The sequence below is a fragment of the Ictidomys tridecemlineatus genome, chromosome X (genome assembly GCF_052094955.1).
Source record: "Ictidomys tridecemlineatus isolate mIctTri1 chromosome X, mIctTri1.hap1, whole genome shotgun sequence".
Lineage (NCBI taxonomy): Eukaryota > Metazoa > Chordata > Mammalia > Rodentia > Sciuridae > Ictidomys > Ictidomys tridecemlineatus.
This window is the reverse complement of record NC_135493.1, coordinates 66,483,609-66,511,415: the sequence shown is the minus strand read 5'-3', so window position 1 is coordinate 66,511,415 and position 27,807 is coordinate 66,483,609. Positions and strand designations below refer to the sequence as shown.

The 27,807-nt window shown below is 35.7% G+C and overlaps 1 protein-coding gene across 2 annotated transcripts; it reads left to right on the top strand.

Moving 5' to 3' along the window:
- Positions 1-7,990: 7,990 nt before the first annotated feature.
- Positions 7,991-21,710, top strand: Lpar4 (lysophosphatidic acid receptor 4). 2 transcript variants are annotated; one of them, XM_005328817.5, is made up of 4 exons: positions 7,991-8,564; positions 10,660-10,708; positions 11,606-11,702; positions 17,678-21,710. In XM_005328817.5, exon 4 carries the CDS (start codon positions 17,755-17,757, stop codon positions 18,865-18,867), a length of 1,113 nt encoding a protein of 370 aa, XP_005328874.1. In that variant the 5' UTR covers positions 7,991-8,564; positions 10,660-10,708; positions 11,606-11,702; positions 17,678-17,754; the 3' UTR covers positions 18,868-21,710. The 2 variants fall into 2 exon arrangements, with proteins under 2 accessions (XP_005328874.1, XP_040138522.1); XM_040282588.2 differs by lacking the exon at positions 7,991-8,564 and adding an exon at positions 8,595-8,714.
- Positions 21,711-27,807: the final 6,097 nt, after the last annotated feature.

The following is a 27,807-nucleotide window of genomic DNA, read 5'->3' as shown; positions in this document are numbered from 1 at the left end:
TGAGAGGTATTTTCTATAGATTGAACCCAGACATTTTTATTTTTTATTTTGTCAGGATCTTGCTAAGTTGCTCAGGCTGGCCTCATACTTTCAGTCCTCCTGCTTCAGCCTCCTGAGTAGCTGGGATTATAGGCCAGCCAACCACATGTGGCTTTTTTCTTGTAATAATGTTTATTTACTTTTGGTGACAGAATAATGCTAGACTAATAAAATTAACTGGACAGTGTTTTCTCCTATTATATTTTCTGAAAGACATTATTTCTTCTTTAAGTTTGATAGAATTCTTCAGTGAAATTATATGATTCTAGAGTTTTATTCTTAGAAGCTTTTAAGCTATGAATTCCTTTTCTTTAATAGCTATGGGGCTGTTTATGTTATTTCTTTTTGAATGTGCCTTAGTACTTTATATCTGAAAAGAAATTCGTACATTTGATCTAAATTCTCAATCCTATACGAATAAATTTGTAAAATCTGGGACTCCAAAAAAATGCTTTCTAGTTTTCAATGTGCAAATTCTACATTTCTCTTTTAAATTTATTACAAAGCTTTTTATTTATTTTGATAGTATTATAAATGGGATTGTTGTTGTTTCTGGGGTTTTTGCTTTGTTTTGTTGGTGCCAAGGATTCAACCCAGGGGCACTTAACCACTGAGCCACATCCTCAGCCCTTTTTTATTCTTTTAAATTTTGAGACAGGATCTCACTAAATTGCTTAAGACCTTGCTAAATTGCTGAGGCTGTCCTTGAACATGTGATCCTCCTGCCTCAGCCTCCCTGGTAGCTGGGGATTAGAGATGGGTGTCATGGCCCAGAGCAGTGGGATTGTTTTCAAATTTTACTTTCAGATTATTCATTACTGGTATATAGAAAATTAGCCTGATTTTCATATATTGATTTTGTATCTTATAAACTTGCTGATATTGTTTATTCTAAGTTATTTTCTAAAATTCTTGATTTTTTTGTGTGTAAGACTATGTTATCTGTGAATAGTTTTACTTCTTTCTTTCCAATTTGGATGCGTTTTATTTTTTTCCCTTGGCTAATTGTTTTGGCTATATTTTCTAGTACAATGTTAAATAAAAATGTTGGGAACAGGCATTTCTTTCTTGTTCTTTATGTTAGTGGGAAAGCTTTCTGCATTTCACCATTGAAATGACATTGGCTTTTATTTTAAAGATCCCTTTATCATATTGAGTAGTTTTCCTTCCGTTCCTAGTTTGTTCAATGATTTTATCTTGAAAGGATGTTGGATTTTGTCATATTTTTTTGCTGTGTATTGAGTTTATCATTTGGTTTGTCCTTTATTTTACTAATATGATGAATTGCTTTGATTTTCATATATTAAACAAACATTGTTTTCCTGGGATAAATCTCACTTGGTCATGGCATATAATCCTTTTTATGTTTATGGATTTGGTTTCCTAGTATTTTTTAAATGATTTTTATGTCAATATTCATAAGTGATATTGATATATAGCTTTTTCCACCTGTAGTATCTTTATCTTTTTTGGGGGGGGGTGGGAAGCAGGGATTGAACTCAAGAGCACTCAACCACTGAGCCACATCTCCAGCCCTCTTTTGTATTTTTACTTAGAGACAGGGGCTTACTGAATTACTTAGCCCCTTGCTTTTGCTGAGGCAGCTTTGAACTAGTGATCCTCCTGCCTCAGCCTCCTGAACTGCTGGGATTATAGGCATGTGCCACCTCACTGGGCTCTTCATGTGTTCTGATATCAGGTTGATACTGGCCTCATAGAAGTGAATTGGGAAATGTTTCTTCCCATTTTAATTTTATTTATTTATTTATTTATTTATTTATTTATTTATTTATTTATTTTGGTACTAGGGATTGAACCCATGGGTGCTTTACCATTGAGCTACATTTCCAGCTCTTTTTATTTTGTATTTTTATTTGTTTGTTTGTTTGTTTGTTTGTTTGTTTATACCAGGGATTGAACTCTGGGGCACTCGACCTCTCAGCCACATCCCCAGCCCTATTTTGTATTTTACTTAGAGACAGGGTCTCACTGAGATGCTTAGTGTGATCCTCCTGCTTTAGCCTCCCAAGTCCCTGGGATTATAGCTGTGCACCACCGTGCCCAGCTCTCTTTTGAATTTGAGTCAATGTCTTTTTCAGTTGCTTAGCACCTCACTAAGTTGCTGAATCTGGCCTGGAATTTGGGAGCCTCCTGCCTCAGCCTCCTGAGTCACTGGGATTAGATGTAGATGTTCACCACCATACCAGGCTACCATCCTTTTATTTTCTAAAAACCTATTTGTAAATAATGCGTATTTTTCTTCCCTAAATGATTGAAATTCCTGGAATTTTTCTTTCTCTTTTTTAAATTTATTTTTTAGTTGTAGTTGGACATAATACCCTCATTTCATTTATTTTTATGTGGTGCTGAGGATCGAACCCAGGGTCTCGCATGTGCAAAGTGAGCGCTCTACCACTGAGCCACAACCCCAGCCCCGTTCCTGGAGTTTTCTTAGTTGGAAGATTTTGAATAATAATTTAGTCTCTTTGCTAGTTATATGTCTATTCATATCTTCCAGTTATCTTGAATCTGTTTTGGCAGATATGTGTTTCTAGGAATTTGTTCTTATCATCTAGGTTAGTTCATTTCCTCTAGGTAATATTGGCATGCAATTGTTTATAATATTTTCTTATTATTTTTATTTCCATAAGATCAATAATAATGTTTATTCTTTGACTCTTGATTTTAGTGACTGGAGTTTTCTATCTTCATGGTTAATGTAGCTGAAGGTTTCTCAATTTGTTGATTTAGTTAAAAGAAACAATGTTTGGTTTCACAGATTATTTTCTCTATTGTTTTTCTATTGTTTATTTCTTTAATTTCTGCCATAATAATTATTATTTCCTTCTATGTGGTTGATTTGGATTTAGATTGCTCTTCTTAGTTTTTTTAAAGAGAGAGTGAGAGAGAGAGAGAGAGAGAGAGAGAGAGAATTTTTTTTTGATATTTATTTTTTAGTTCTCGGTGGACACAACATCTTTGTTGGTATGTGGTGCTGAGGATCGAACCCGGGCCGCACGCCTGCCAGGCGAGTGCGCTACCGCTTGAGCCAAATCCCCAACCCAGTTTTTTTTTTTTTTGGTTTCTTATGATAAAAAATGTAGAGGACATTGTTTTGAGATCTTAATTCTTTCCTAATGTTTTTTTTCAATACAAATTTCCCTTAAAGCACTCTTTTTTGCTACATTACTTAAATCTTTATATATTGTGTTTTCATGTTTATTAATTTTAAAGTTTTTTCCATTGTGATTTATTCTTTGACTCACTGGTATTTTATTTAATTATTGAATAATTTTCAATCCCTAGCCCTTTTCTATTTTTTATTTTGAGATGGAGTCTCAAAGGCTTAGGGCCTTGCTAAGTTGATGAGGCTGGCTTTGAACTTGAAATCCTCCTGCCTCAGCCTCTTGGGTCACTGGAATTATAGGTGTGTGACACCACGCCTGGTTCCAACTCCTGTTTTTGGTTATTGTTTTATGGTAATTTTTTATGTCTTTTTACTTTCAGTCTATTTGAAAAAGTTGTCTTTGAATTGAAATTGTGTGTCTACAGATAGCATACAGTTGGATATTGTTTCATTGTTTTTGTTTTCTGTGTGTATATATGTGTGGAGGGGAGTCTGGAACCCAGTGCTTTGCTTGCTTGCAAGACAAGCACTCTGCCACTGAGATATACCCCAGCCTCAGATCTTATTTTTAAAATCAGTCTTACAATTTGTACCTTTTGGTTCAATTGTACTATCAGTTATAGTTAATGTTATTATTATTATTATTATTATTATTTGCATGCCATTCTGCTTTTTAGTTTGTACATATTTCATGAGTACTTTTGTCCTGTGCTCCTCTCATTGTCTCGAGTGACCATTTTGTAGGAAGAGTTTTCATTCTTTAAGGATTTTTAACTATACTTTTAACAGATTTTCTTTTAGTTGTTGCTCATGAGTTTCCAATAAATATCTTAACTTATCAAAATTGACTTTAGATGTATAATAACATAATTCTCAAACACTTGTATTTTGATTTGGTTGTGCTATTTATTAATATTGTTGTCTTAGGTAAATCACTTTCCCCCCAGTGTTTGAGAGTCAGCTTATAACTTTTGGTCATATATTAATTGATCCAGAGATTTTCATACCTTTGAATAGGTTAAAAGACACACATTCTATTTGTGAGATTTATTAATTTCTAGTGAGCAGATTGTTTTACAAAAGGTATAATCCTTATATTTGCTCATAAACAAGATGATTTGCATGGAGTTCTGAATACTCTAGCAACAAAAGATGTGATTATGATTATTAGTTCAGAAATTATCAGACTCAATATAGTAATTGCTAGCTATGTGAGTTTGAGTAGGTTACTTAAGCTCTCTGTGCCTGATTTTTACAAATATAAAATAGGAATAATAGTAACTACATCATGGAGTTATGGAGATTTAGTAAATAAGTACAGGTTAAACACTTAGAATATTGCTTCCTATATATATTGCTCAGAAAATTTTCTCTGTTGTTATCAACATTATTATTATAACCTGAAATGTTTTAAATTTACACCAAGTACTCAAGGTTTCAGAACTCTTTCCAAAGCTTTTTGGTTAAAAAGTTCATTTTCTCTAACTACCAACTCTGTCTCTAAGCAATGGGAACTTGTTATTATCTGAGCCTATTCAGTTGTTGAAAAGGAAAGTCCAGTTGTTTGAGAAATAGCTAAGAAGTGAAGGTACTCCCATGTGAAGAATGAACAAAATCTTCCAGAGATTGTGCTTGAAAACACGTTTTTTCTGTTCTTTCAGAGATGTAGTATCCTAAATAAAGTGGTTGGGAACCTGACCCTGTGATCCCTTCCTCCTCTTGAAGCAAAAGAGGACTGTATAAAAAAGGGAAGCCTATAGGTTCTTTGTTTTCTGAAAGGCTTCAATGCATCTGCTAATTAATGCAAAGATAGTACTTAATTGGCTCCCCTTCCCTAGAACTGCCCAATTTATACAGGCACAGTGTTCCTTTAGAGATCGTGAGAGTTACAAAACTGTTAGTTGGACTCTAATCCATAGGCATAGTTAAAATCCTTTGGTTAAGTTTGTACTGTTTCTAGGGAAACTAGTGTAGTGTTGAGCTGCTGGCAGTTAGGGTGAATTTACCCAGTCCTTTGATATTGTTGGCAGAAAGAAAAAATTGATTTGGGTTTGGAGTGTGAAGGTCCCAAGCATCTGGCTGTTCTTATTCAAGTGTGTGAATTCCCAGTTGGAAGTTAGTCATATTTCAGTTACTTTCTTTTCAAACAGATAAAAATGAAATGCATACTCCCCCAGATAGTTCTGAATGCATTTTTTCAGCTGAATATTCATCCCACCCCCAGTGGTACAGACATCAGCAACTCAATGAAGGCTTTTTAGAAAGGATGTTTTGGATTAAGTTGTGTAGCTATAAACTGGCTGTTTGGAGGACAACCTGGAAAAGCTTTCATTTTGCCCTGTGTACCTTACAAATATTAGAGCAAGCAAAACTAGAATGCTGGAAAAAAGGAGTGAAGTGAGGAGAAAAGGGAATGGTAGTGGATCAGCTTTAGTACTTTCTTGTCAATGGGACTATTTTTTTCTTTGTGTGTGCTCTATTTGGCCTATAAAACACCTTGATATTGATTTTTTTGCATGTCTATGAAATGTGTTTTCAGCTGGAAAGTAACAACCCCTCTAAAAACAAAAAACAAAAACAACAACAACAACAACAAAAAAACCACTGTGTTAATTTAGGCAAGAAAAAAATGCCAGGCAGAAGAATTTTTGTGAACACCACTAATATCAATTTAGAGTTAGAGTTAGGAGATGTGAATTCTGTCCTCTTGGAGCTTCCAGTTAGTAGAGATAAACAATGATGATCAGTGACACACAAAGAAATTATAAAAGAGCATGTGAAATTATACCTGTGATAAATGCAATGAAGAAAATTTCTATGATGTCATAAGAAATTTCCATGGTATGATCTAAATTCGGGTTAAAAATAAGTTTCCTGAAGGCATGAATACTGGAATAGGATCTAAAGGAATAAAAATTCAACTAATGATAAAGGATATTATGGAGGAAAAGCATATTTCAGGCAGCAGAAACAACATCTAAGAATGTTCTGTATGAGGGGTTATTTCATTCTAGGAGAAGAAAGATGGTCAATAATATTGAAGATCAGATAGAAAGAGGAAGAGTGATGCTGGAAAGACCTGTGACACAATGACATGGTTAAAGATATGCTAAGAAGTCATTTGGGTGATTAATCAGAAAGATACTTGAGTCCCTTCAAGAGAAATGAAGGCAGACGAATCAGAAGACTGAAGGATATGAATCCCAAGAGGAAAATGATAGTGAGCTGACTATAGTTAACTCTACAAGTATAGTACAATGAATAGATACAACAGACCTCTCCTCTAAAGGCTTTCCTCCTTACCTTTCTTTTCTCTTCACAAACAAATCTCGTTTCTACCTCCTTTCATTTCCTTTATTCTGCATTTGATCACTTGGATCAAACCACTTAGAACATTAACCGCTTCCATTTTGGGGTTATCCATCAAGGTTCAGCTCAAACTTCACCTTATCTGAGAAGCTGTCCAGTCTCTATCTATCTATGCAACTTCATCTCCATCCTCTGATTCATTATAGAACTCATTCTTCATAATACTGCTTTAGTATTTTTCAAAATTTGCCTTTTTGTATTTCATTGTGCCATGCATCTTTGTATCTTCACCTATATGGTGAAGTTCTGCAGGACAATGATTGTATCTTTCTTTCATGGTCTGACAAATGAATCAAGGGGTGGTTTAGGCCCAGAATAGGTGAAAAGATCACTCATGAAGACATAACCAGTATCAGTAAGTGACAGAAATAGATATACCTGAGATAAGCAGAGAGGGAAGCAGAAAGAACAGAGACTGAGAGTATGGGGTGGAGGAGGGGAGGCAACAGAGAAAGTGTTTTTCAGAGTCAGTCACAAGTAATAAGGCTAGTGTCAGCTTCACACTGACCTGTTAGTGAGAACAGCTACAATAGAGCTGAAGAAAGAGGGAGAATAAACAAATGTGAAACATGTTTTATTTGGGAATCAGCTTAATTATGCAGACTGAAGTTATGAAGCAGACAGAGGTTACCCCAATTCTCCAGGGACATGACTCTGCCCAGAAAATGAAAGCACCTTATCCTTGGCCAAAGGTTTCATTCCAGAGAAGGGGGAGGGATTGCTGTTGTCATAGTCTTGGCAGTGGGTGGAGGTAGAGGAGGAAAAGATGGGAGGGGGGCATGTAAGTGGAAGGGAAAGGCTAGAAAAGAAGTCTACAGATATATGATTGAGTTTAGGTCAGGGAGAGGGTGGGGAAAAAGAAGAAAAAAAAAGGAGTGTGGGTGACCAAGGCAGTCAACCTATAGGCAAATAACTTGCCAAGGGGAGAGGAGGTATACAGTTGTCGATAACTCCTCATTATAAACAGATTGCATCTGTACTATTTAGTTTGGTTTTTTTTTTTTTTTTTGAAAACCTCTGAAAATTTCATGGTAATTAGTCTTCCTGCCAAGCAGTTATTTAAAAGAAGTGTAGACCCTCCTTTTGCCACAGACGGCTTCCTGGCCCATAGAAGGTGGGTGTTGGAGCTCTGGGACCCCAACACATCTCTATCTGAGGATACTTCGCTGGCTTGAGCAAGTGAGTATAATACTGAATTTTATGGATTTTTTTTGTGGTGGTGGGAGATTTAATTTTGCATAATATAGTAAGAATATATTTATGGTCCCTTTCACTTTTGCCTTTTCCCTGCCCCCTATTTATTATTATCAATATTGTTGTAATTATTTCAAACAAATAAAAGCAAACATGGGTTTCTCATAATTGAAACACTCCTCCCAGTTTGAAGTTTTGTCTCCTCCTCCTCATTAGAATTGTAAGGGGGTAGCGGTCCTGCAGCAAAGACAGGCACACAGGCTTTCTCTGTGGATTAATTGGTCAGGAAAGACACTTTTTATATTGTCAAGTGGCACTTAAGCCACTAATTCTTGACTGTGAAACTGCTTTTCCTGGGCAATGCTCTTTAAGGAAAAACTTCTTCAGTCCAGTGATTGGTGACTAAGGGAACGGTGGAGCACAGGGGATTGGGCGGGATCTCGGCTCCTAATAATGCCTCCTTATCCAATGAAAAGCATTTCCTATTGAGACCCCCAAGAGTTCCCCCCGGCCCTGGGCTCCAGCCCGGACTTTGGGCCTTTTCTTGTGTCCTGTTTGTTAAAGGCATGCCGGCTACAGCATTAAAGAGGGCCGGTTCTTAACAAAGGGAAAGAGATAAATGTAAATAAGCTCACATTTTCAGAATGAGCGGTTTACTGTAAGCTGCGGCAGCCCAGAGTCTGCTACTTTGGGCTGGGCTAACCTTTCCCTGTAAAAAAAAAAATAATGGATAAAAATATGCACTTCCAAAGTGCGAGTTGCCCGTTTACATGTTTATTAGCTAATTGTCTACAGGCATGAGCACACTCTCTCATCTAGCACACTCTTTTTTGGGGTAAGTCTCTTTGAGAAAGATTTGATTTGGGCGTTTGGGGGTGGGGGATGGCGTAACAAACTTCAGTGGAAACACTGATGCTTTGAGTGTTTTGGGAAAGAAGTTAGACTTCAACTCTGAAGTGCTGAACAAGGATCGTCGTGTTGAATGGTAAAAAAACAAAAACAAAAACAAGAATTTCTATTGTTTTGGCAATAATATTGTTTCCGTGGAAGAGACAGGATTTTCAGGCTGTTGTTTCATGTAAACACAGTTGTCCTAAAGAGCTGATTTTTAATCACAGGGTAGAACAATTTTGGCTAGCTTTGTATTTCTTTGGTTTACAATTGATTGTGAGCTAATGTGGCTTCTATTATGATGAGGTTTTTTTCTAGTAAAACTATACACGACATGCCTTTGATGCTTAATTGATTTATGGAGAATGTGACATTTGCTATATTGAATAATTCATGAATTTGCCCATAAAGGAAGAATCATGTTTGAATGAGAAACTAATTCTGGCATAAATAGAATTCACTATTAATGTGAAAGTTTTTGCTTTTGCCATAAAATGCAACATTGTGACATCTTTAAAATTCTCTTCCTGTATATCCTGAATGTTTTTAAGATTTTTAGTAAAAAGATCTTATTGAATTGATAAGTATTGTATTTTGTTCAGTTTGTTTCAGAAAATATAATAATGTAATTTATCATGATTTCTGTATGAAAAATGACCAGACAAATCCAAAGTTTAGAACATTACAGAGCTTGGTGGGGTTATTCATTTTGCTACTTTACCAAATTAAACCACCATTTTTTTTCTTGACTAATATGGAGACAACAATAATAACCTACTATCCAAACAAATTTATCCAGTGGCTTTGCAACTTGTTCATTTTTCAGAACAAAATTCCAAACAATATACCCACCAAAATTGATTATAAATCCCTTTGCATTGTCGCAGAAGAAAAGTTGCACTCTTTCTATAAAGGATGAGTTCAGTTGATAAACCTGATATCCTCTACATTCTAAAGCACCTCCTGCCAATCAGAGATATGAATGAAAGCCCTATTGGAACAATCAGGCCAGCCTTTCAGAATGTGTACTCTCTGTAAGTTAAAGACAGGAATGGGGAGATGCCTCAAAGCAACACCCAGGCCCAGCTTAGCTAAAGCTTGATCTATTCAATCCCCTTTGAGGGAAAATGCAGTGAGATTTGTTGCCCTTGCTGTGATTTGGTCAGAATCTAATTGTGCAGTTGCTTTTGTCTGCCTGTCATCATATATGGTCTGCTGTTGACCTTTTTCAAGGGAAGGAAAAAAAATAATGTATTTGGGAATATTGGTACTGAAATTGGAAGTTGAGAAACCAGCCTCACTTTTAGTAGGTTTATTGGTTATCAGAACCATGAACAGAATAAGTAATCTGCTGATTTTGTATAGTTATGTTCTGAAGTATGCTGTTAATCTCATATTTTGATGGGTAAGGTGACCAGATAGAAAGGATCAAGAATTGAGATCTAGAAGATTAGAGTTGGTATGGTTGCTGAATAGGCAGGACAGAGGGTGAGGAAAATAAGGGGATTTGGAAGACATGAGGGTGTAAATGGCATCTTGCTCTGTGATTCTTATGTTTTGTGCTAATTAATAATATTTACTTCTGATATTCAAATAAATCTAGCAGTCATTTCATTGCATTTAATAAAATTTAATGATTGTCATTACAGACTTTCAAGAATTAAAACTCTTTTTTTTTTCAGTGACAAGTGGAAGCAGGTGAAAATAACTAGCAGGGGATAACCAGAGAAGCCTCTACCATAGCAACAATTGAAGGCTTCTGTCAGTCAGGGCCAAAGGTGGAAGACAAAGAGAAACTGAGGCCCAGAAAGGGACTGTGATGTGTTCTCCCATAGTTACCTAGTTATGGGACAAAACGTGGCTATATAGAATTAATATCAGAAATGAAAACATCTGAGTGTTTGAAATTCCTATTTGCTTGGATTTCCAAATTTTAAAAATTTCTTTATATCAATTATGAAAATCATAAAATAAAGAAATGTTAATGTTTCTGTCTTTATTTCAGAAACCCCAGTAAAACAATATTCATTTTATTTCAGGAATACTGCTTTCTGGAGGAGTGTGAAAACTATTCTCCTTAATATTAAGGTGATTTCAATGTATTTTAAATTGTCTAAATATTTTATTTATTTTGGTTTTTTTAGAGAGATATTATATCAGGAAAATTAGAGTATCATTAGCAGTCTGCATTGTTTTATGCTACCTTTTATTTTTGGAAGAGAATGAGATGTGGCAATATCATGAGTCTGTCACTGGCAGATGATTTTACTTTATAAGCATTGCTATGAGGTCTAAATGCTACCTTTAAGAATCCCATTATATATTCTGATTCTATATGTGTATTTTGTAGATTTGTAATTTGAAGGTGTTACAGAATGCTATGATGTATAGGCCTAGGATACACTGGTAAAGGCAGAGTGATTATCAATGATTGTGCTAATAGCCAGTAGTTGAAGCCTCTCTCATATCAGTATAGTTCAGGTCAGGAAGTAAAGAAATCGGGTGTGAATATAGGTTAGAGAAAAGGCAGTGGAGTCTCCACCTGTTGTTCCAGTGTTCTTTCTTTGCCTCCATTAAGGCGCCTGCCCAACCAAAACAGTTGTTGCCAGAGAAAAAGGGAGAGAGACGAGAAAAATAAAAAACTGATATAACTTCAGACCAAAAAAAGTTCTTTTGTTGGTCATCTTTAATGTATGGAAGTGGGGAGGGATATTTTTATGCCTTTTGGTCCTAGTTATCTTTTAGATGATTATAAGTTATATAGATTCATGGGTTTTGTGCTTCACTCTTAAAATATGGGACAGCAATGACAGTTTTGGAAAATAAAACATTATCTAAAATTGTTAAATACTATTTTAAAATATGTTGACTCTCATTTACTATGATTTATGTAATGTAATAATTTTGTCTACCTTGTGATCTTTGTATATATTTTACTGATAAGCTCTCTTATGGTACACTATTGTAACAAATTCTATTTCACAGCACCTGTTGGAGGAAATTCCTAACTACAGTGCCTCCAGAAAGTTTATTGAGTACTCATATCTGAGATAAAATTGCTGCCAGAATTTAAACTAATGTGGTGAGTACCATTTTCCTAGTATTAATTTTCTACACAAATACTTATTTTATTCTCGAACTCTTTTTTTAAAAAAAATCTTTAATTGTTGATGAACCTTTATTTTATTCATTTATTTACATGTGGTGCTGAGAATCAAACCCAGTGCCTCACACATGTGAGGCAAGCACTCTACCTCTCCAACTCTTTTTGTAACCAATACTTCCAGATTATTACAGATCATATGATATAATAATTTAGAATGGATAGAGAAGGAGTTATATTTGTTTATAGTAAAATCCAGGCAATTCTGCTGTAGATGAATATTCATTCTTTAGCTCAACCCTTCTTTGTCATTGATACATAACGTTATAGATGGGAGACCTTTTTAATTCATATTATCAGGATGAATATTCAAGTGTATCAGATGAATTGCTGTTCGAATTGATTACTGATTTGTCTGTTCAGATATATGGAATGAAACTGAGTCCTAACTGGCATGTGTGAATCTTTCAGAATTTGGAAATGAGCTGTTTTAGGAACACCCAAAATCTTTCCCAAAAGGTCTGGGGCTTCTGATGAGATGAGATATTGAGTCTCAAGACTCTAAACAATTTCATAACACTAAGTTGAGCAATTTCTCTGCAGTTTTCTTACTCTATAACTAAGTACAAGGGAAAATTCTACATTAGTAGGTCTGATGTAATCTTTGGCCCCATCATATTGAGCACTGGACCACATTATTCCCCAAAGATTGGACTGTGTCATCAGGTGAAGGGTTAGTAGAAGACTGGAGTACTTTGGGGGAGAAAAGAAAAAAGTATTAAGTTGGTCACTAAAGATAGGATCTGATTAGATTGGAGCCTCTGTCAATTTCTTGCTCTCCTTAAATAAAATGGGGAAAAATCAGCCTTTAATTTTGGTGAAAACAAAGTTCAATACAGACAAATTACTTTAAAACTGGTATTTCTTGCTTCAAAAATAAGAGGCCAGTGCAAAAGAATTTCCTTGCTCCATTCTGGAGTGAAACATTTACCTATTGTTTCCTCCATATGGAATTTCGCAAGCCTAGATTGTGTTTGAAAACTATTATGAAACATCAACCAATGCATTGGAACGTCAATTGGAACCACATGTATGATTGTGACCTGTGCCTGTGACTTGGCATAGAAAATTTACTTTAGAAATCTTATCTGTTATCAGCCATTCATATGAGGAACAACAATCTGGATATATTCCCTGTTGCTCCAGGAGAATGATTTTGAGCTGTATTTTAACAACATTTTTGTATTTTTAAATTTGTCTTACTGATAAGTATCTATAGGCAAGGACACAGTAGGTTTCAGCTTTCTCTGAGTTAGAACTTTGTTTCCAATGTATCATCTGAAAGGTTAGCACTTTGTGAAGTGACTTAAGTATTCACTGGTGTCGAAGTCTGGCTGGGCACAAAATCACGAGCCACTCACAGCCTTGTAGATTCAAACAGCAATTCTTTATTCTCGAACTCACACTGGCACTCTACACACGTTCTGGGGAAATCCACGTTCTGGGCAAAATTCACATACTCCACCAGGCTCTGAATCCCAAATACTTTCTGAATCCGGCGAGAACTCAACGGGAACTCAAGGAGCAGGTGGGTGCTTGAGGCTGCAGGATACCCCCTATTCCCAGCAGGGTACACCTTAAACCTGGAACCGCCCTAAACCCAAGGAGCGGATACTCCCTAATCCCAGCAGGATATACCCTAAACCTGGATGTGCCCTGGTCCTTGAGCAAGGTCACCTTACTCAAGCATACATGCAATGTCACTGCAAATGACCTGGGTCCAAAGGCAAGCCCATTTCCACAATGGAGAGTCCTTCCTCTAAGCAACATGGAGTAGGCTGACAAAGAAATTGCCATGTGTCATTCCTACTTGGCAATGGCTCTCGGCACACTGGTCCTTATATGGACAAAAGCCTAACCATTTCCTCCAGGAGCCTCAAAGACACCAAACATGATATAATTCATTATCATTAGAAACCAGAAAAAATGATACTACAATGAACTGTGAGAATTGGCTCCATATGTGTAGGTCAAAGTTAAAAATTCATTGAGGGTCAATGACTTTTTGATCAACCTCCAGGTGACCTACATCCTGTCCATTGTCAATGAAAATACACCTACCTAATGCTTATCCCCTAGGTTATTAATTGTTGGAATAATTGGCTCCAAACATCTGCACAATACAATAGTCTGATGCTGCTTGTAGTGGAAGATGTAATTAACTGTGTCGGCCTAAATTTTTTTCCTTTCTTCATCTCATCAGACGCTCAAGTGTGGGCTCTTTACCTCCATTCACTACTCAATACATTATCCCTTCAGGAAGATCTAGTAGTTAGAAATACTGTTTCTTTTAGCCTAAAGAAAAGCCAATCAGGGAGAAAAGACCTTGTTTTTTGGACATCATTGATTCTCCTTTGGAATCAGCTCAAGAGCCAAATATTTCTCTGATTATTATTTAAAATTATAGCTCTAGGAGAGATATTCCATTGGAAGTCTCTTCCTGAATTGCTTTGTTATGAGTTCATTGTGTTAAGGTTGGAACTCAAGGGGGGAATTTCTGAGGTATAAGACATCAAGAAAAAGATGTGTTGCTAATATGAAGTTCAGAGTACCAAGAAATACTCAGATATAAATTTCCAGTTGTGTCAGAGGTGGGAGAAGGAAACAGCTTCTATAATGTTTCTCTGTGGTTAGGTAAGATTGAATATTGGCAAGCTCATAAAGCTACTCACAAGCACTGTTGAATCTTCCTAGCCTCAGCTGTGAGGCTCAGAGGTAATGTTTATACAGGGAAGAGAAACAGTATAGCCAAGTTACAGAGTGAACCAGTGTCTGAGTCAGAAATAGAACTCCTTGCTTCCAATGCTGTGTTAAGTCCTAGCACCACACCCTCCCTGCTAGACAGCAAAGGTGGTGTGTGTTCAGGCAAAGGAGAGCTATGAATAGGGCCATAGAGGCAGTTTTCCCATGCCCTCTCTTTAGGAGTGAGACTGTACAGCTTTCTTGTCTGTGGTCCTTTCCTCTCCCACAGGATTTGATTACTCAGAGCAGCAGAGAAGAAGTGCCAGGCATTAACATACTGCCTGCTGTGGGTATGGTGCATATGTTCTGGGGGATATAAAACTGAAATAAGGTAATGGATGTGTTAATTAGCTTGATTTAATAGTCTGCATTGTATACGTATATTAAAACATCACATTATACTCCACACATGTAATATAATTATGATTTGTCAATTAAGATAAAGAATAAAATGACTGAAATTATGAAAAGAAATGGATGAAAAACAAGAGACAAATGCACCTATTTGGAACATTACATCTTAAAAAGTACAAAATAATATATAGCCAGTGACATAGCAACATGTCCCATGATTTACCAGTGGACAGACTGGAAGAACTCTGGGCAGAGGTGAAAAGGCTTCTACTATGAAAGAATTTTACAAATAAAATAAACTTACTAGCAGTACTTAGTGTAGAAGGTAGGTGCAAGCAGATCCCAGTGAAAAAAGCCAGGCTTTTATGTTAAGGGTTTTGTAGCCCCATGATTTCTTTAGATTGTGTGGCTATGTAAAATGGATATTTCGTTGACTGTTTTGATTTTTTTCAGCAATGAAATTATTCATTTTGAATGTGGATGATCATCTTAGTTTACAAAAAAAAAAGACTTCTGGGTTAATGGACAGTGAGTGAGGTGTTAAAAATAGTAAAGAAAATGGATTAAGCAGTTGAGAAGTTTGGTATTTCCTTTTTTCTTAAACCACTCCATGATGAAACACATAAGCTGCAAAAACCTTGGGTCTACGGCTTCCAAAGTGTGATATGATCATCATTGATTGAGATCTTCCAGGCTCTTGTTTCTGCTGATCAGCTTCAGTGACCTTAAACTCATTGATTGCAAACCATGCTTCTATCAGAGAAATCTGGAGGTAATAAGATAAAGCAAGTTAGCCAGAATGGGACTGTAGGAACTCTGAGCTGGTTATCCCTCCCAGGACTGAATGCAAATTAGATATAATTAGACAGCAGCACTTACCTCTCACAAGCTTCTCTCTTCTTTACTTCCTCTTCCCCTCTTTTTTTTTTTATCAATTCTCTAGTTTTTCTTTCTTTGCTATTTTCCTTTCCATCTCCTCTCCTATCCTCCCACTTGATTTTATATCTTCCTTATCTGGCTCTTTTTTTTTTTTTTTTGTAGACCTTACATGGTCAAGGTTTCTATGGTACTTTGCTTTTGCATATTAGGGCACTTCTAACAACAGTTGAGCTGGGCATATACAATAAAATAGCCAAGAAGGACTGTGATTTTAGTTCAGGGTTAGGCTTAGGGGAGGTAGTCCATAAACATTTGTTGAATGATAAATCAAGGATAGCAAACTTCCAATTTTAACTTGAAAACTATTAAAAATGACAACCCTTTGCTTTATACCCCATATTTTCCAACATCATCTCTCCCTCTGTGCACTGCAGTAAATAAATATTTTTCCCCTCAAACCAAATATTTCTTTTCTTAAGCCAAACACTGGTTTAGGTGATTTCAGACCTCTGCATCTTTCACAGGTTACTCCCTTTACTCCCTTCTCTATTTTATACTGAGGTCCTTTGATCTGTTTCCTGAGAATTCTGAGGGAAAAAATGACATAAGGGGAAATCATTTCAGAAAACTGCCTCTTACATTTTAGAATAAAATCATGTGAAATCTCATTACTGGATATGTTAGGGAATAAAGGCCACTTTTATTCCATGTCCTTCTCATTCAAAAGAATTCATTCAGCAGCTATTTATCTATAGTGTATTTTAGAGCACTTTCAAAGGACAGTCTCTCTCCAGTGGCAGCTGTTGACCTAGGAGAACGTTGGTAATATTTCTAAATGCACCTTCAAAAAATGTCTGCCTAGATAATAAAAAAAAAATAGATTAAATCACTAGCTGTCACATGTACAAACAGGCAGGCAGAAAACATATAAGGGGACAGATCAGACGTGAGTCTTGAGGGGTGGCTGTTCATATAAAATCCATCTCTCATCACTTCTACTTGGCAAGCAAAGGCTTTATTGATCAGGGAGATTTAGTAGGTGGAGTTGTGGAAGTATCTGATGGAATGAGCCTTGATAAACGGAAAAGGAAGACAACATAGGCTTAGGGTCTAGCATGAGAGAAACTTGGAAAGAGGACCATGACCTGCAGGATAGAAGTGTTGAGTTTGTTATTTGAATTGTCTCCTTATAAAGGCAGTGTGGTATAGTGAAAAAAAATTTGGCTAGCAGCTCTAATTAACTGAGGGATTCCTTAACTCCTAATTTAGAAGAAAAAGATGAACCAGTTATCTAGTTCAGGAGATTAGTCATGACATTTTAGAGAGTGTTCTGGAGGTCCTATAACCATCTACAATAGAACTAATACTCAGATAAGGTGTTTCAGTAACACTGGAGAGTAGACATTTGGAGTAGCTTAAAAGTCCTTGGGTTAGGAATAAAATAAACTGAATCTGGTTCTGGCCATACCACTTATACCCTCTTCCATTTCTCATATTCTATAATTTTAAAATTATTTAAGCCTCAATTTCTACTTTGTAAAATGGTGAGAATTTCACTCATGCCTACCTTATGGTATTCTTTTGGAAATCAAATAAAGCATGGCTTTTGACAGGATTTTAAAAATTGAAAAGTGCCATGCAAATATCAAAGCATTTGCATTGCTTTAGTTGTTAGATGTTGTCCCGTCCCGTCCCCCCCCCCCTTCATCGCAGTGCCAAACTATTGCACCTACTTGTTGAGTTTGATCTCTCCCACTTCTGCAACATACTCTTGTATTACTTTTAATGTATGGTAGGTTCTCAAAAGTACTTGCCAAACTCAATTGAACGTGCATGTTATCTTTCAACCTGGGTAGATCATATATATTTTACTTTCTGGAAGGCAGATTTGCTGATTCATTCCATCTTGTCTCCCACAGGAGGAAAGTATTTCCTACCAGTCCCTAGTCTCAGAGTGGTGAACCCCTGCAGCTAGCAGGCCTTCTGAAAAAAATCCATGGGTGACAGAAGATTCATTGACTTCCAATTCCAAGATTTAAATTCAAGCCTCAGACCCAGGTTGGGCAATGCTACTACCAATAATACTTGCATTGTTGATGATTCCTTCAAATATAATCTGAATGGTGCTGTCTACAGTGTTGTATTCATCCTGGGTCTGATAACCAACAGTGCTTCTCTGTTTGTCTTCTGCTTTCGCATGAAAATGAGAAGTGAGACCGCTATTTTCATCACTAATCTGGCCCTCTCTGATTTGCTTTTTGTCTGTACCCTACCCTTCAAAATATTTTACAACTTCAACCGGCACTGGCCTTTTGGTGACACTCTCTGCAAGATCTCTGGGACTGCATTTCTCACCAATATCTATGGGAGCATGCTCTTTCTTACCTGTATTAGTGTGGATCGTTTTCTGGCTATTGTCTATCCCTTCCGATCTCGTACCATTAGGACCAGGAGGAATTCTGCCATTGTGTGTGCTGGTGTCTGGATTCTGGTCCTCAGTGGTGGTATTTCAGCATCTTTGTTCTCCACCACGAATGTCAACAATGCAACCACCACCTGCTTTGAGGGCTTCTCCAAAAGGGTCTGGAAGACTTATCTGTCCAAGATCACAATATTTATTGAAGTTGTGGGGTTTATCATTCCTCTGATACTGAATGTCACTTGTTCTTCTGTGGTGCTGAGAACCCTCCGCAAGCCTGCTACTTTGTCTCAAATTGGGACCAATAAGAAAAAAGTGCTGAAGATGATCACAGTGCATATGGCAGTCTTTGTGGTATGCTTTGTACCCTATAATTCTGTTCTCTTCCTGTATGCCCTGGTGCGCTCCCAAGCTATTACCAATTGCTTGTTGGAAAGGTTTGCAAAGATAATGTATCCAATTACCTTGTGCCTTGCAACTCTGAACTGTTGCTTTGACCCTTTCATCTATTATTTCACTCTTGAGTCCTTTCAGAAGTCCTTCTACATCAATACCCATATCAGGATGGAGTCCCTGTTTAAGACTGAAACACCTCTAACCACAAAGCCTTCCCTTCCAGCTATTCAAGAGGAAGTTAGTGATCAAACAACCAATAATGGCGGTGAATTAATGCTAGAATCTACTTTCTAGGTACAAGAATTGTCTTCTGGTCCAGATACAGTTTCTCCTATGATTTTTTTTATGCTAAGATTTTGAAGCTAATGATACTGAGTATAGATCAGTGTACCAAATACAGTCAGATGCATTTGTTTGAACATTTAATGTAATATGCTGTTTTGTTCAGTAATTATAGGTCAAGTCTAATTACAACAACTGAAACAGATCACCAGACTCTTCTGCTGGGTTGGAATTTCATGGTATCATGTTATGTAAGTGGCCAGTGGCCTTCACTTTAGTGATACACAGATTACTTTAAACTTCTAAAAACCTATTTCCATTCCATTGATTTTGGTAATTGGGTTGGGCCTATAAATATAGAACAAATTCAGGGATTATTTAAAAAAAGGTTATATTACTACTGATATATGCTAATCTTTTTCTTCTTGTTTGAATTGTCATTCAATTTATTTTAACACAAGAACGTATCTTATCCTAATATTATTAATAAGAAATGTGTCCAATTTTAAAGAATTGGTAAAAATTATTATGCTAATTTTGTTAAATTATGCTAAATTTGTATTTGATAATTTTGAAAACAGAAAAGAAAAAGTATTTTCATGTATATGGTTGGGGAGAATTAGAAAATTAACAAAATTTACACATTTATAATCACAAACAGTGTCAATTTTTAAAACTTTTCTTTTTATACTACATAAAGATTTTTGTATGAAAATTCTAAGCCAGAAAGCTGCTACCTATGTGCCTGGCAGGTGCAAAATGGAAAATCACATAGAAAAAAAAAAAAAAAAACAACGAAACATCAATAAAGAAAACCTAAGCAACACTAACATTTTTTTCTTAATACTTATAATTACCTTTCTTTTGAGGGTCTGAGTTGTATAAAATATTTATTCTCCATATGAATTTGTTTTAATTTTTTTATTTGTTTTAATTAGTTATACATAATCCATATGAAATTTTGGGGCACAATGCAACCAAAAAGCTGTTGCAGTTGTGCCCAGGTCGGGAGCGAATTGAAAAAAAATGAGAAAATAATAACAATAATAACAAAAAAATTGTATATTTGCAGTTATTTGGGGGTGGGAGGTGGTAGGGACCTGTAACTTTAAAATACTTATTGCTTTCCTATTAAATTTTGGAGCACAGTGTAGCCAGGGAGCTACTGAGTTTGTGCCCAGGTTGGGAGCAAATTGAAAAAAAAATGTATATAAACTAAATAAAAACAAAAAACAAAAAAAGAAAAAAAGCACAAAATAAAAAAAAGACAAAAAACCCCCACGAAAATAGTTCCTAACATTTGTGTTACTATTTTATATATTTTTGAATCACTGTAAATTTAAAAATAGGTTATTTGTATGGATTTTTTTAATCAAAATTCAACTAAAAATCTGTTAAGTTTTTGCCTTGATCAGGAATAAACAGGAAAAAAAAACTGACATAAGACTAAAAAATATTAGAACAAGCAAAACAAACACAGAAAAAAAATTAGAACCTGCACTGTTTTTGAGCATCTGTAAAATTTTAAAAGTACTGAAACTTTCTTGTGATACTTTGGTTCAAAATGCACCTAGAAAGCCCCTAAACAGGCACCCAGTTTAGGAGCAATTAAAACAATGTTTAAAAATCTATCAAAAGAAATAACCATTTTTATAATTCAAATATCAAAAACTAAAATATCCTTAAAATCTTGCTATTTTTGGATGAAGAGTGATTGTAATAAGTTTTAATACTTTTAAGTAAAAAAATAGCTCGAAAGGTGCTACATTTGTGCTTAAGTCAGATGCAACGGAAATTAAAAACTCTCACACACATATATAAAAAATAACAAAACTTTTCAACATTTCTAAAACCTTGAAAAATAAGAAAAATATTTTAAAAATGTACATTAATCAGTTTAAAAATATGTAGATGATATAGTGACTTAAAAATGCTAAGAATTTCAAAGTAGAACTTCCAGTAACAATGCATCTTGTAATTTGCTGAACTTGTGCCAAGGAATGGTAAAAAAAAAAATAAAAACCATAAAGCAATGAAAAGTAAACAATAATGAAAAAATAAAAAATTTAGAACAATAAGTGAATTCTTGAAACCTGTTAACCTTTTTTTTTTTCTGATGATATGTAGATCTAAAAATACTAAGATTTTAAAGTAACTTTAAAAATTGCTGAATCCGTGCTTGGGTTAAGAACTAATTGAAAAAATGCTTAAACAATAGAACAATAGTAAAAATGAATTCTCAAAACTGGTGTTAATTTTTCCTCATGATCTAAAGTTCTAAAAATAATCATGCATTATATTGTCTTGTGAAGAATGGTTGTAGTTGGAATACATAAGGCATTCAGTTATAGATGAAATTAGGTTAAGTTAGACTAAATTCAGTTAGGTTATGTTGTAAGAACAAATTAGTAATTAAAGTATGAATAATCTTTTTTTCTTTGATATTATTTCTTTTCTATTTTTTGTAAGTATATACTATATGTGAATTTTTGTTTCTGCCCTTAGCTCTTAAAATTATGAAATTTTAGGATTGTAACACCAGACCATTTAATGGGATATGTTAACCAAGTTGACATAAAATATATTATTAAATCAGTTACCTTTTGTATAATTTCTATGTTTAGTTATGTTTGATATTTCATATTTCTCTTCCTTTTAGTTAACTTCCATTTTTATAGTTAATATAACTTGCTAATACAACTTTTCATATGAACAATTTAACCATCAAAATGTAATGTATAACTAAATAAAATTGACTTTATTGTACACATAAAGGCAAAGGTAATCTTTCAGCTTTAATTGCAACTTGATTTTAAGTGCTTATTAAATGTAATAAAATATATTTGGATTATCTAGCAGTGACACTTTGGTCAATTATTTCTTTCCTCAACTGTCTATATTTGTGGACATTTTCCCTTAATTTTTCCTCCATCCTTCAAGAAAGGATTTACTAAAGTGTGTTTACTCTCAAATCATTCTAATACTTTATTTTTGAGTCTGTCTGCAAACTGAAACATTAGCAAATGATCATTCCCTTGGTGACTTTTCAGGGACCATGATAAACACACACACACACACACACACACACACACACACACACACACAGTACTAACTTCTTTCATAATTGTTCCAACTTGGCTTTGATTTATACTCATGGATTCAAGCAACCAACCTCAGATCAAAAATATTTGAAAAAAAAAGTTTATCTGTTCTGAACATGTACAGATAGTATAACAAACTAATTATGTAGAATTTACACTGTATTAAGTATTATAAGTCATCTAAAGATGATTTAAAGTATATGGGAGGATGCACATAAGGCTATATGCAAATACTAAGCCATTTTACATAAGAGGCTTTAGCATCCATGGATTTTGGTATCTATGGGGTGTTCTAAAACTAAGCTCCAGAGTATACTAAGAAATTACTGTATTGGGAGTTTCTAGTCATTTTTGAATTTGATTTCTAGGATTTGATGAAACATCCTAGGACAATATCTAAGTGGCCTGGGGCAAGTTGGGGCAAAAAGGCCATGTGATTGTAAAATGAGGGTAAACTAGGGAGCTAACAGGTCAGTAACTAGAGCAGGTGATGGTTCCAGGTGGCCGCACAGGGAATCAGGCTCATTCCTTTAATTCTAGGGAAAGCAGTGTTGGTATCTTGTGTTTGTTCCCTAGTTGACAACAGCAATTGCTCCCTTTTCTGACATTATGACCAACATGGTCAGCCCCAGGATGTATTTAAAATTAGAGGAACTTTTCTATTAGTGACCTTCTAGGCCACTTCCTCAGAAACAATGGGGAGAGAAGTCCTTTGTTTCACATCCCTATTTGTTCTCCCAACCTCTGTCTCTACCCCAAATCCCTGCATTCTTTCTTTAGCATGGTTTCCCAGGTTACATTTTGTCCTCCTGTTTTTCTTGTGGCTCTTTCCCTCTTCAACATCTCTCTTCAACCCCTATGGAGTCTGGACCAAAAACAATGCAGAAACCTCTGTCAAGATAGTGACAGGTTGAAAAGATTCACACTAAGGTGTGAAGAATTGATCCCTCCCATTCACATTTCAGAAAGAGAGTCTGATTAATTCAATTGATTGTCTAAACTTGGGACAGGGTGGGGAGAGATTATTGTCCCAGTATTTGCTAAATTATTTCTTGAGCCTTGGGCTCTCTTGCCTCATAATACGTGGGGCCTCTGCACTGCAACTTCCTCATCTCTCTTTATTTCTGTTAAATAAGGAAATACTTTATTAATACATACAAACACAAACTATAAAGCACTAAAAAATTTAAATTGGCAACTCAACATCCAGAGTCAACAGAATGCTTGAAAGAAATTGCAACAGATTAGATTTCCATGGTGATAAAAGCATCTTTATAAGTGAAGGGTGACCCAGTTGTAATAGCTTTTCAAATTCTCTCTCCACATTGAGAATCATAAGAGGCACTGCAAACAAGGGAAGGTGTGTAATCTGGTGCACTTTGGGCAGGTCAAAACTTTCCAAATCTAGAGGATTGGAAGAAAAAGAATTGTACATTTCTGAATATATGTTATTAGAGGCAGGAGCAGAGCTGTTTGCCTTTACAGTCTTTGTGGTCATGTTTTTGGCAGAAAAGTTTGGTATCACTTTTGTGTATTATGGAGTGCAAACCATGCACTGCCTTTCTCCTGAGAGCCCTATTTTCCAAAAATTCTCCTCAATGACTAGGAACCCATGTTTTTATTTCAAATAAACTGGAATTCCTTCCTTCAAATGTCTCCTGATCATAGTGAAACTTTGTGAAATTGTTCATGAAATATGAAGCAGTTTGTTTCAAGATGGAAGCCAAATTACAGTCCACTGAGTTAAAATGTCCCTTGTGTTCCAATTTTGGGGGAGGGGGTGGTTACTGGGGATTTAACTCAGGGGCACTGGACCACTGAGCCACATCCTGTGTTCTGATTTTTGAAGAGCCATGTACTGCTCACTGCTTTGCTTCTTTACCTCTCTGAGGTCCTGGGAATGAAACTCTTCTTTCCCAAGTATCCAGGGAGGTACTGAGTTCAGGAACCTATAGGAGTTGGTCCAGGATGAGGTCCAAAATGTGTCTGTGAGGGAAGTCTGGCAGGCTCTCAGACTGGAGTGCCTTGTATGGCCCTAGCAACCAGTTCCCTTCCTATTCATCATGGAGCAGCTCCAACCTTTTAGATGAACAGGACTCACACCTCAAATGGCAAGTTCAGAGTAGGCTGTCTGCTCCTCCTGTTGTTGTCTTCTTTGTACTTGCTGGAGTAACAAAGCTGAAACCATGAGTCACCTTTCTCAGTGGGGATCCTGGACTAGACCCACTTCAAGGCAGCTTGAAGTTCATAAGAATTGGTTTGTCTGGGGGAATTCTTGGGATTCTGAGTTCATTCATTTACTAATTCAACTATGTAAATATCAACTCTGTGACAGATACATGACAAAAACAGAAAAAAATCCTTGGTTTTAAAACTTGTATATCATAGTAGGTGAAACCAACCACAAATAAACAAATTAGAAAGTAATGTGCCTAGTGAAATTTTAGAAAATGTTCAACATCCCTAGTTATCAGGGAAGTGCAAATCAAAACTACATTGAGATGTCATCTCACTCCAGTTAGAAACACAATCAGTAAGAATAATAAATGCTTGCAAGGATGTGGGGAAAAGGTACACTCATACATTGTTAGTGGGACTACAAGTTAGTACAACCACTGTGGAAAGAGATATGGAGATACCTCAAAAGACTAGGATCAGAACCACCCAGCTATCACACTCTTTGATATAAACTATAATCAGTATACTATAGTAATACAACCAATGTTTAGAGCAGCACAATTCACAATAGCCAAGTTATGGAACAAATCCAGGTGCCCATCAACAGATGAACAGATAAAGAAAATGTGGTATATATACACAATGGAGTTTTATTGAGTCATAAAGAATAATGAAATGATGACATTTGCTGGTAAATGGATGAAAAACTTTCTTTCTGGAGAACATCATGCCATGTGAAATAAGCAAGACTCAAAAGGTGAGGATCAATTTTTTTTTCTCATATGTAGAATCTAGAGCAAAATAAGAGTGGGGGAATGGAGGAGGAGTGGATCCCAAATAAATAGAGAAGAGGTCCAGGCTGTATAGGAAAGGGATTGAGGTGGTGGGAAGAGTGATGGGAAAAGGGAGGTACTGCTGAATGATATTGACCAAATTATGCTATGTACATATATGAATATACCACACCAATTTAAAAATCAATTAATAAATAGAAGGAAGACAACAGAGTAGAGGAAGAGCAATAGGTAATAGTATTAGGGAATGAAATGGAGTAAATTATATTCCATGCTTATACAATTATGTCAAAATGAACTCCAGTATTATGTATAACTATAATGTACTAATAAAAAATTAAAAATTAAAATAAAAGGGACTGTGATGTAGCTCCCTCATTTCAATTCCTAGTTTAAAAGAAAATGAAAAAGATGTTTTTGTTGTTCTTAAGAGCTTTATCAAGGGGTAATTGGTCTACAATAAGCTGCATATATTTAAACTGTATAATTTTGTACATTTACATATAAAAAGTAATACCATAAGTGACACAAAGTATTAATGAGGAAAGTAAGGGGAACAGGTACATAAAACCAAATCCCATGCTCCTCAGCAGGATTGCATTAAACTTTAAAGGTCTTAAGCCTTGAAAAGAGGAGGGTGGCCCTCTTTTAATAAATAATGAACATGAAAACTAATGCTAAAATTATAAATGCATACAAAGTAGTAGATAAATTAATTAATCAATTTATTTATTTTTTGGTACTGGGGATTGAACCCAGGAGCACTTTACCACTGAGCCATATCCCAGCCCTTTTCATTTTTTGTTTTGACACAGGGTCTCACCAAGTTGCTTAGGGACTCCCTAAAGTTGCTAAGGCTGGCTTTGAACTTGCAATCTTCCTGCTTCAGGCTCCCAAATCCCTGGGATTACAGGAGTGTTATGCTGCATGTAGAAAGTAGGAGAAATTTCTGATTTTAAATATCTCATTTCTAATGTTTGTTTTAAAATGAACTATGAAGACTTTAATTGCTATTGTCCCAAATCTGTTCTTAGTCTATATATACTATTGAGTGTTTATGTTCTGGTTTAAACCACAGGGACCCTGAAAGTGTAATGAAAACTCAAATCTAGGAAACTTCTCATTAATAATGCTGATCAGGTTTTGGCCCCAGCCTCAACTTTGTTCAGCTTCCTCTTTCCCATAGCAGGTTGGTCTCTTGTCCCAGGCAAGATACACACTCTCTCCCCGCTCTCTCTTTTTCTTTGCTCTCCCTTCCTCTCCCTGTCACCTTCTCTTTTTAGTAAAACAGGCTCCCAGAGGAGGATCTGAATGATAACTATAATGTAATAAAGACGTTCAAGCTGAAAGCCCAAATCTGACTTTCAAACTCAGTTTTGCTACTCACTGTGTAAACTTGGGCAAGTCCCTTCCTCTCTTTGTATCTGAGTTTCCCTATTAGTAAAATAAGCTTTCTCTGATATGCCCAATAGTGCTACGGCTGGAACTCCAAACTGATCCATTATGAGTCAGAATTAACAGTAACTATTAATAATGGTGATATGAGCCAGGCTCAATGGCACACACTTGTAATCCCAGACTACTCAAGAGGCTGAGGCAGGATGATTCCACATTTGAGGGCATCTTTGGCAACTTGGCAACTTACAGTGACCCTGTCTCAAAAAAAAAAAAAAAAAAAAAAAAAACTAAAAGGGCTGGGAATGTAACTCAATGATAAAGGCATCCTTGGGTTAAATCCCTAATACTTCAAAAGAAAACAATAATGGTGATATGAATCAGGATGCCTACTAAGTGCCAGATATTGTACTAAACACTTCATTATTTCCCCACAATACTCTGAGGAAGGTTTTATGATTACCCACTTTCTACAGATATGAAAACTGAGGCTGAACAAAATGAAGGAATTTTAAATAGTCATAGGACTAGTAAGGGGCAGAATCTGATTTGTCCCAATTCTGTGTGTCACAAAAGCCTGTGTTCTTAACTTGTACTGCTATATCCATTCAGAACTTAAGGGACACTTTATTATTATTATTTTTTTCTTTTTGCAATACTGGGGATTGAACCAAGAGGCACTCTACCACTGAGTTACATCTCCAACCTTGACAATTTTTTATTTTGAGATGGGGTCTTGCTAAGTTGTTCCTTTGTCAAGTTCATTCTTGTCTTAAGGCCTTTGCTTTTATTGTTTCCTCTGCTCACAATACTTTTCTAGTAGTTCTTCATGTGGCTGGCTCCATCTCATCATTCTTGTTCAAATGTCACCTCTTCAGAGAGGCCATTCTTGATCATCCAATCTATAGGAGACACCCAGTAATTCTTTACACAATATACTATTGTCCATGTTGTCATAGTACTCTACAATACTTTTTCCTTTATTTTGTCTTTGACTACATTGCCCACCCCCTAATAAAATGTAAACTCCATGAAGGGAACCATGTTTTCTTTTTCAAAACAGTATTTAGTATACTATAAATACTCAAATGATAATTATTTACTGGATCAGAGTGTCAGATTTTGGATGGGACATTAGGTTTATATGACTTTAAACATCTAGGTCTGTACTCTAATGTCTGAATTTATCCCTTGAGCCTTCTCTTTTCCCCAAAGTGCAACATTTTCCAATTGCTTTATAAAAGCCAATGTTCATCAGAACCTGAATGCTGAAGAGTTAAATATCTTCTTTTTATAACACATCTGGCAACATACCTTTCCTAGAGAAATGATTTTCATCACCCTATCTTTTTAAAATATTTTATTTTTATTTTTTTAAGTTATGGTTGGACATAATACTTTTATTTATTTATTTATTTATATGTGGTGCTGAGGATCAAATCCAGGGCCTCGTGTGTGCTAGGCAAGCGCTCTAGCGCTGAGCC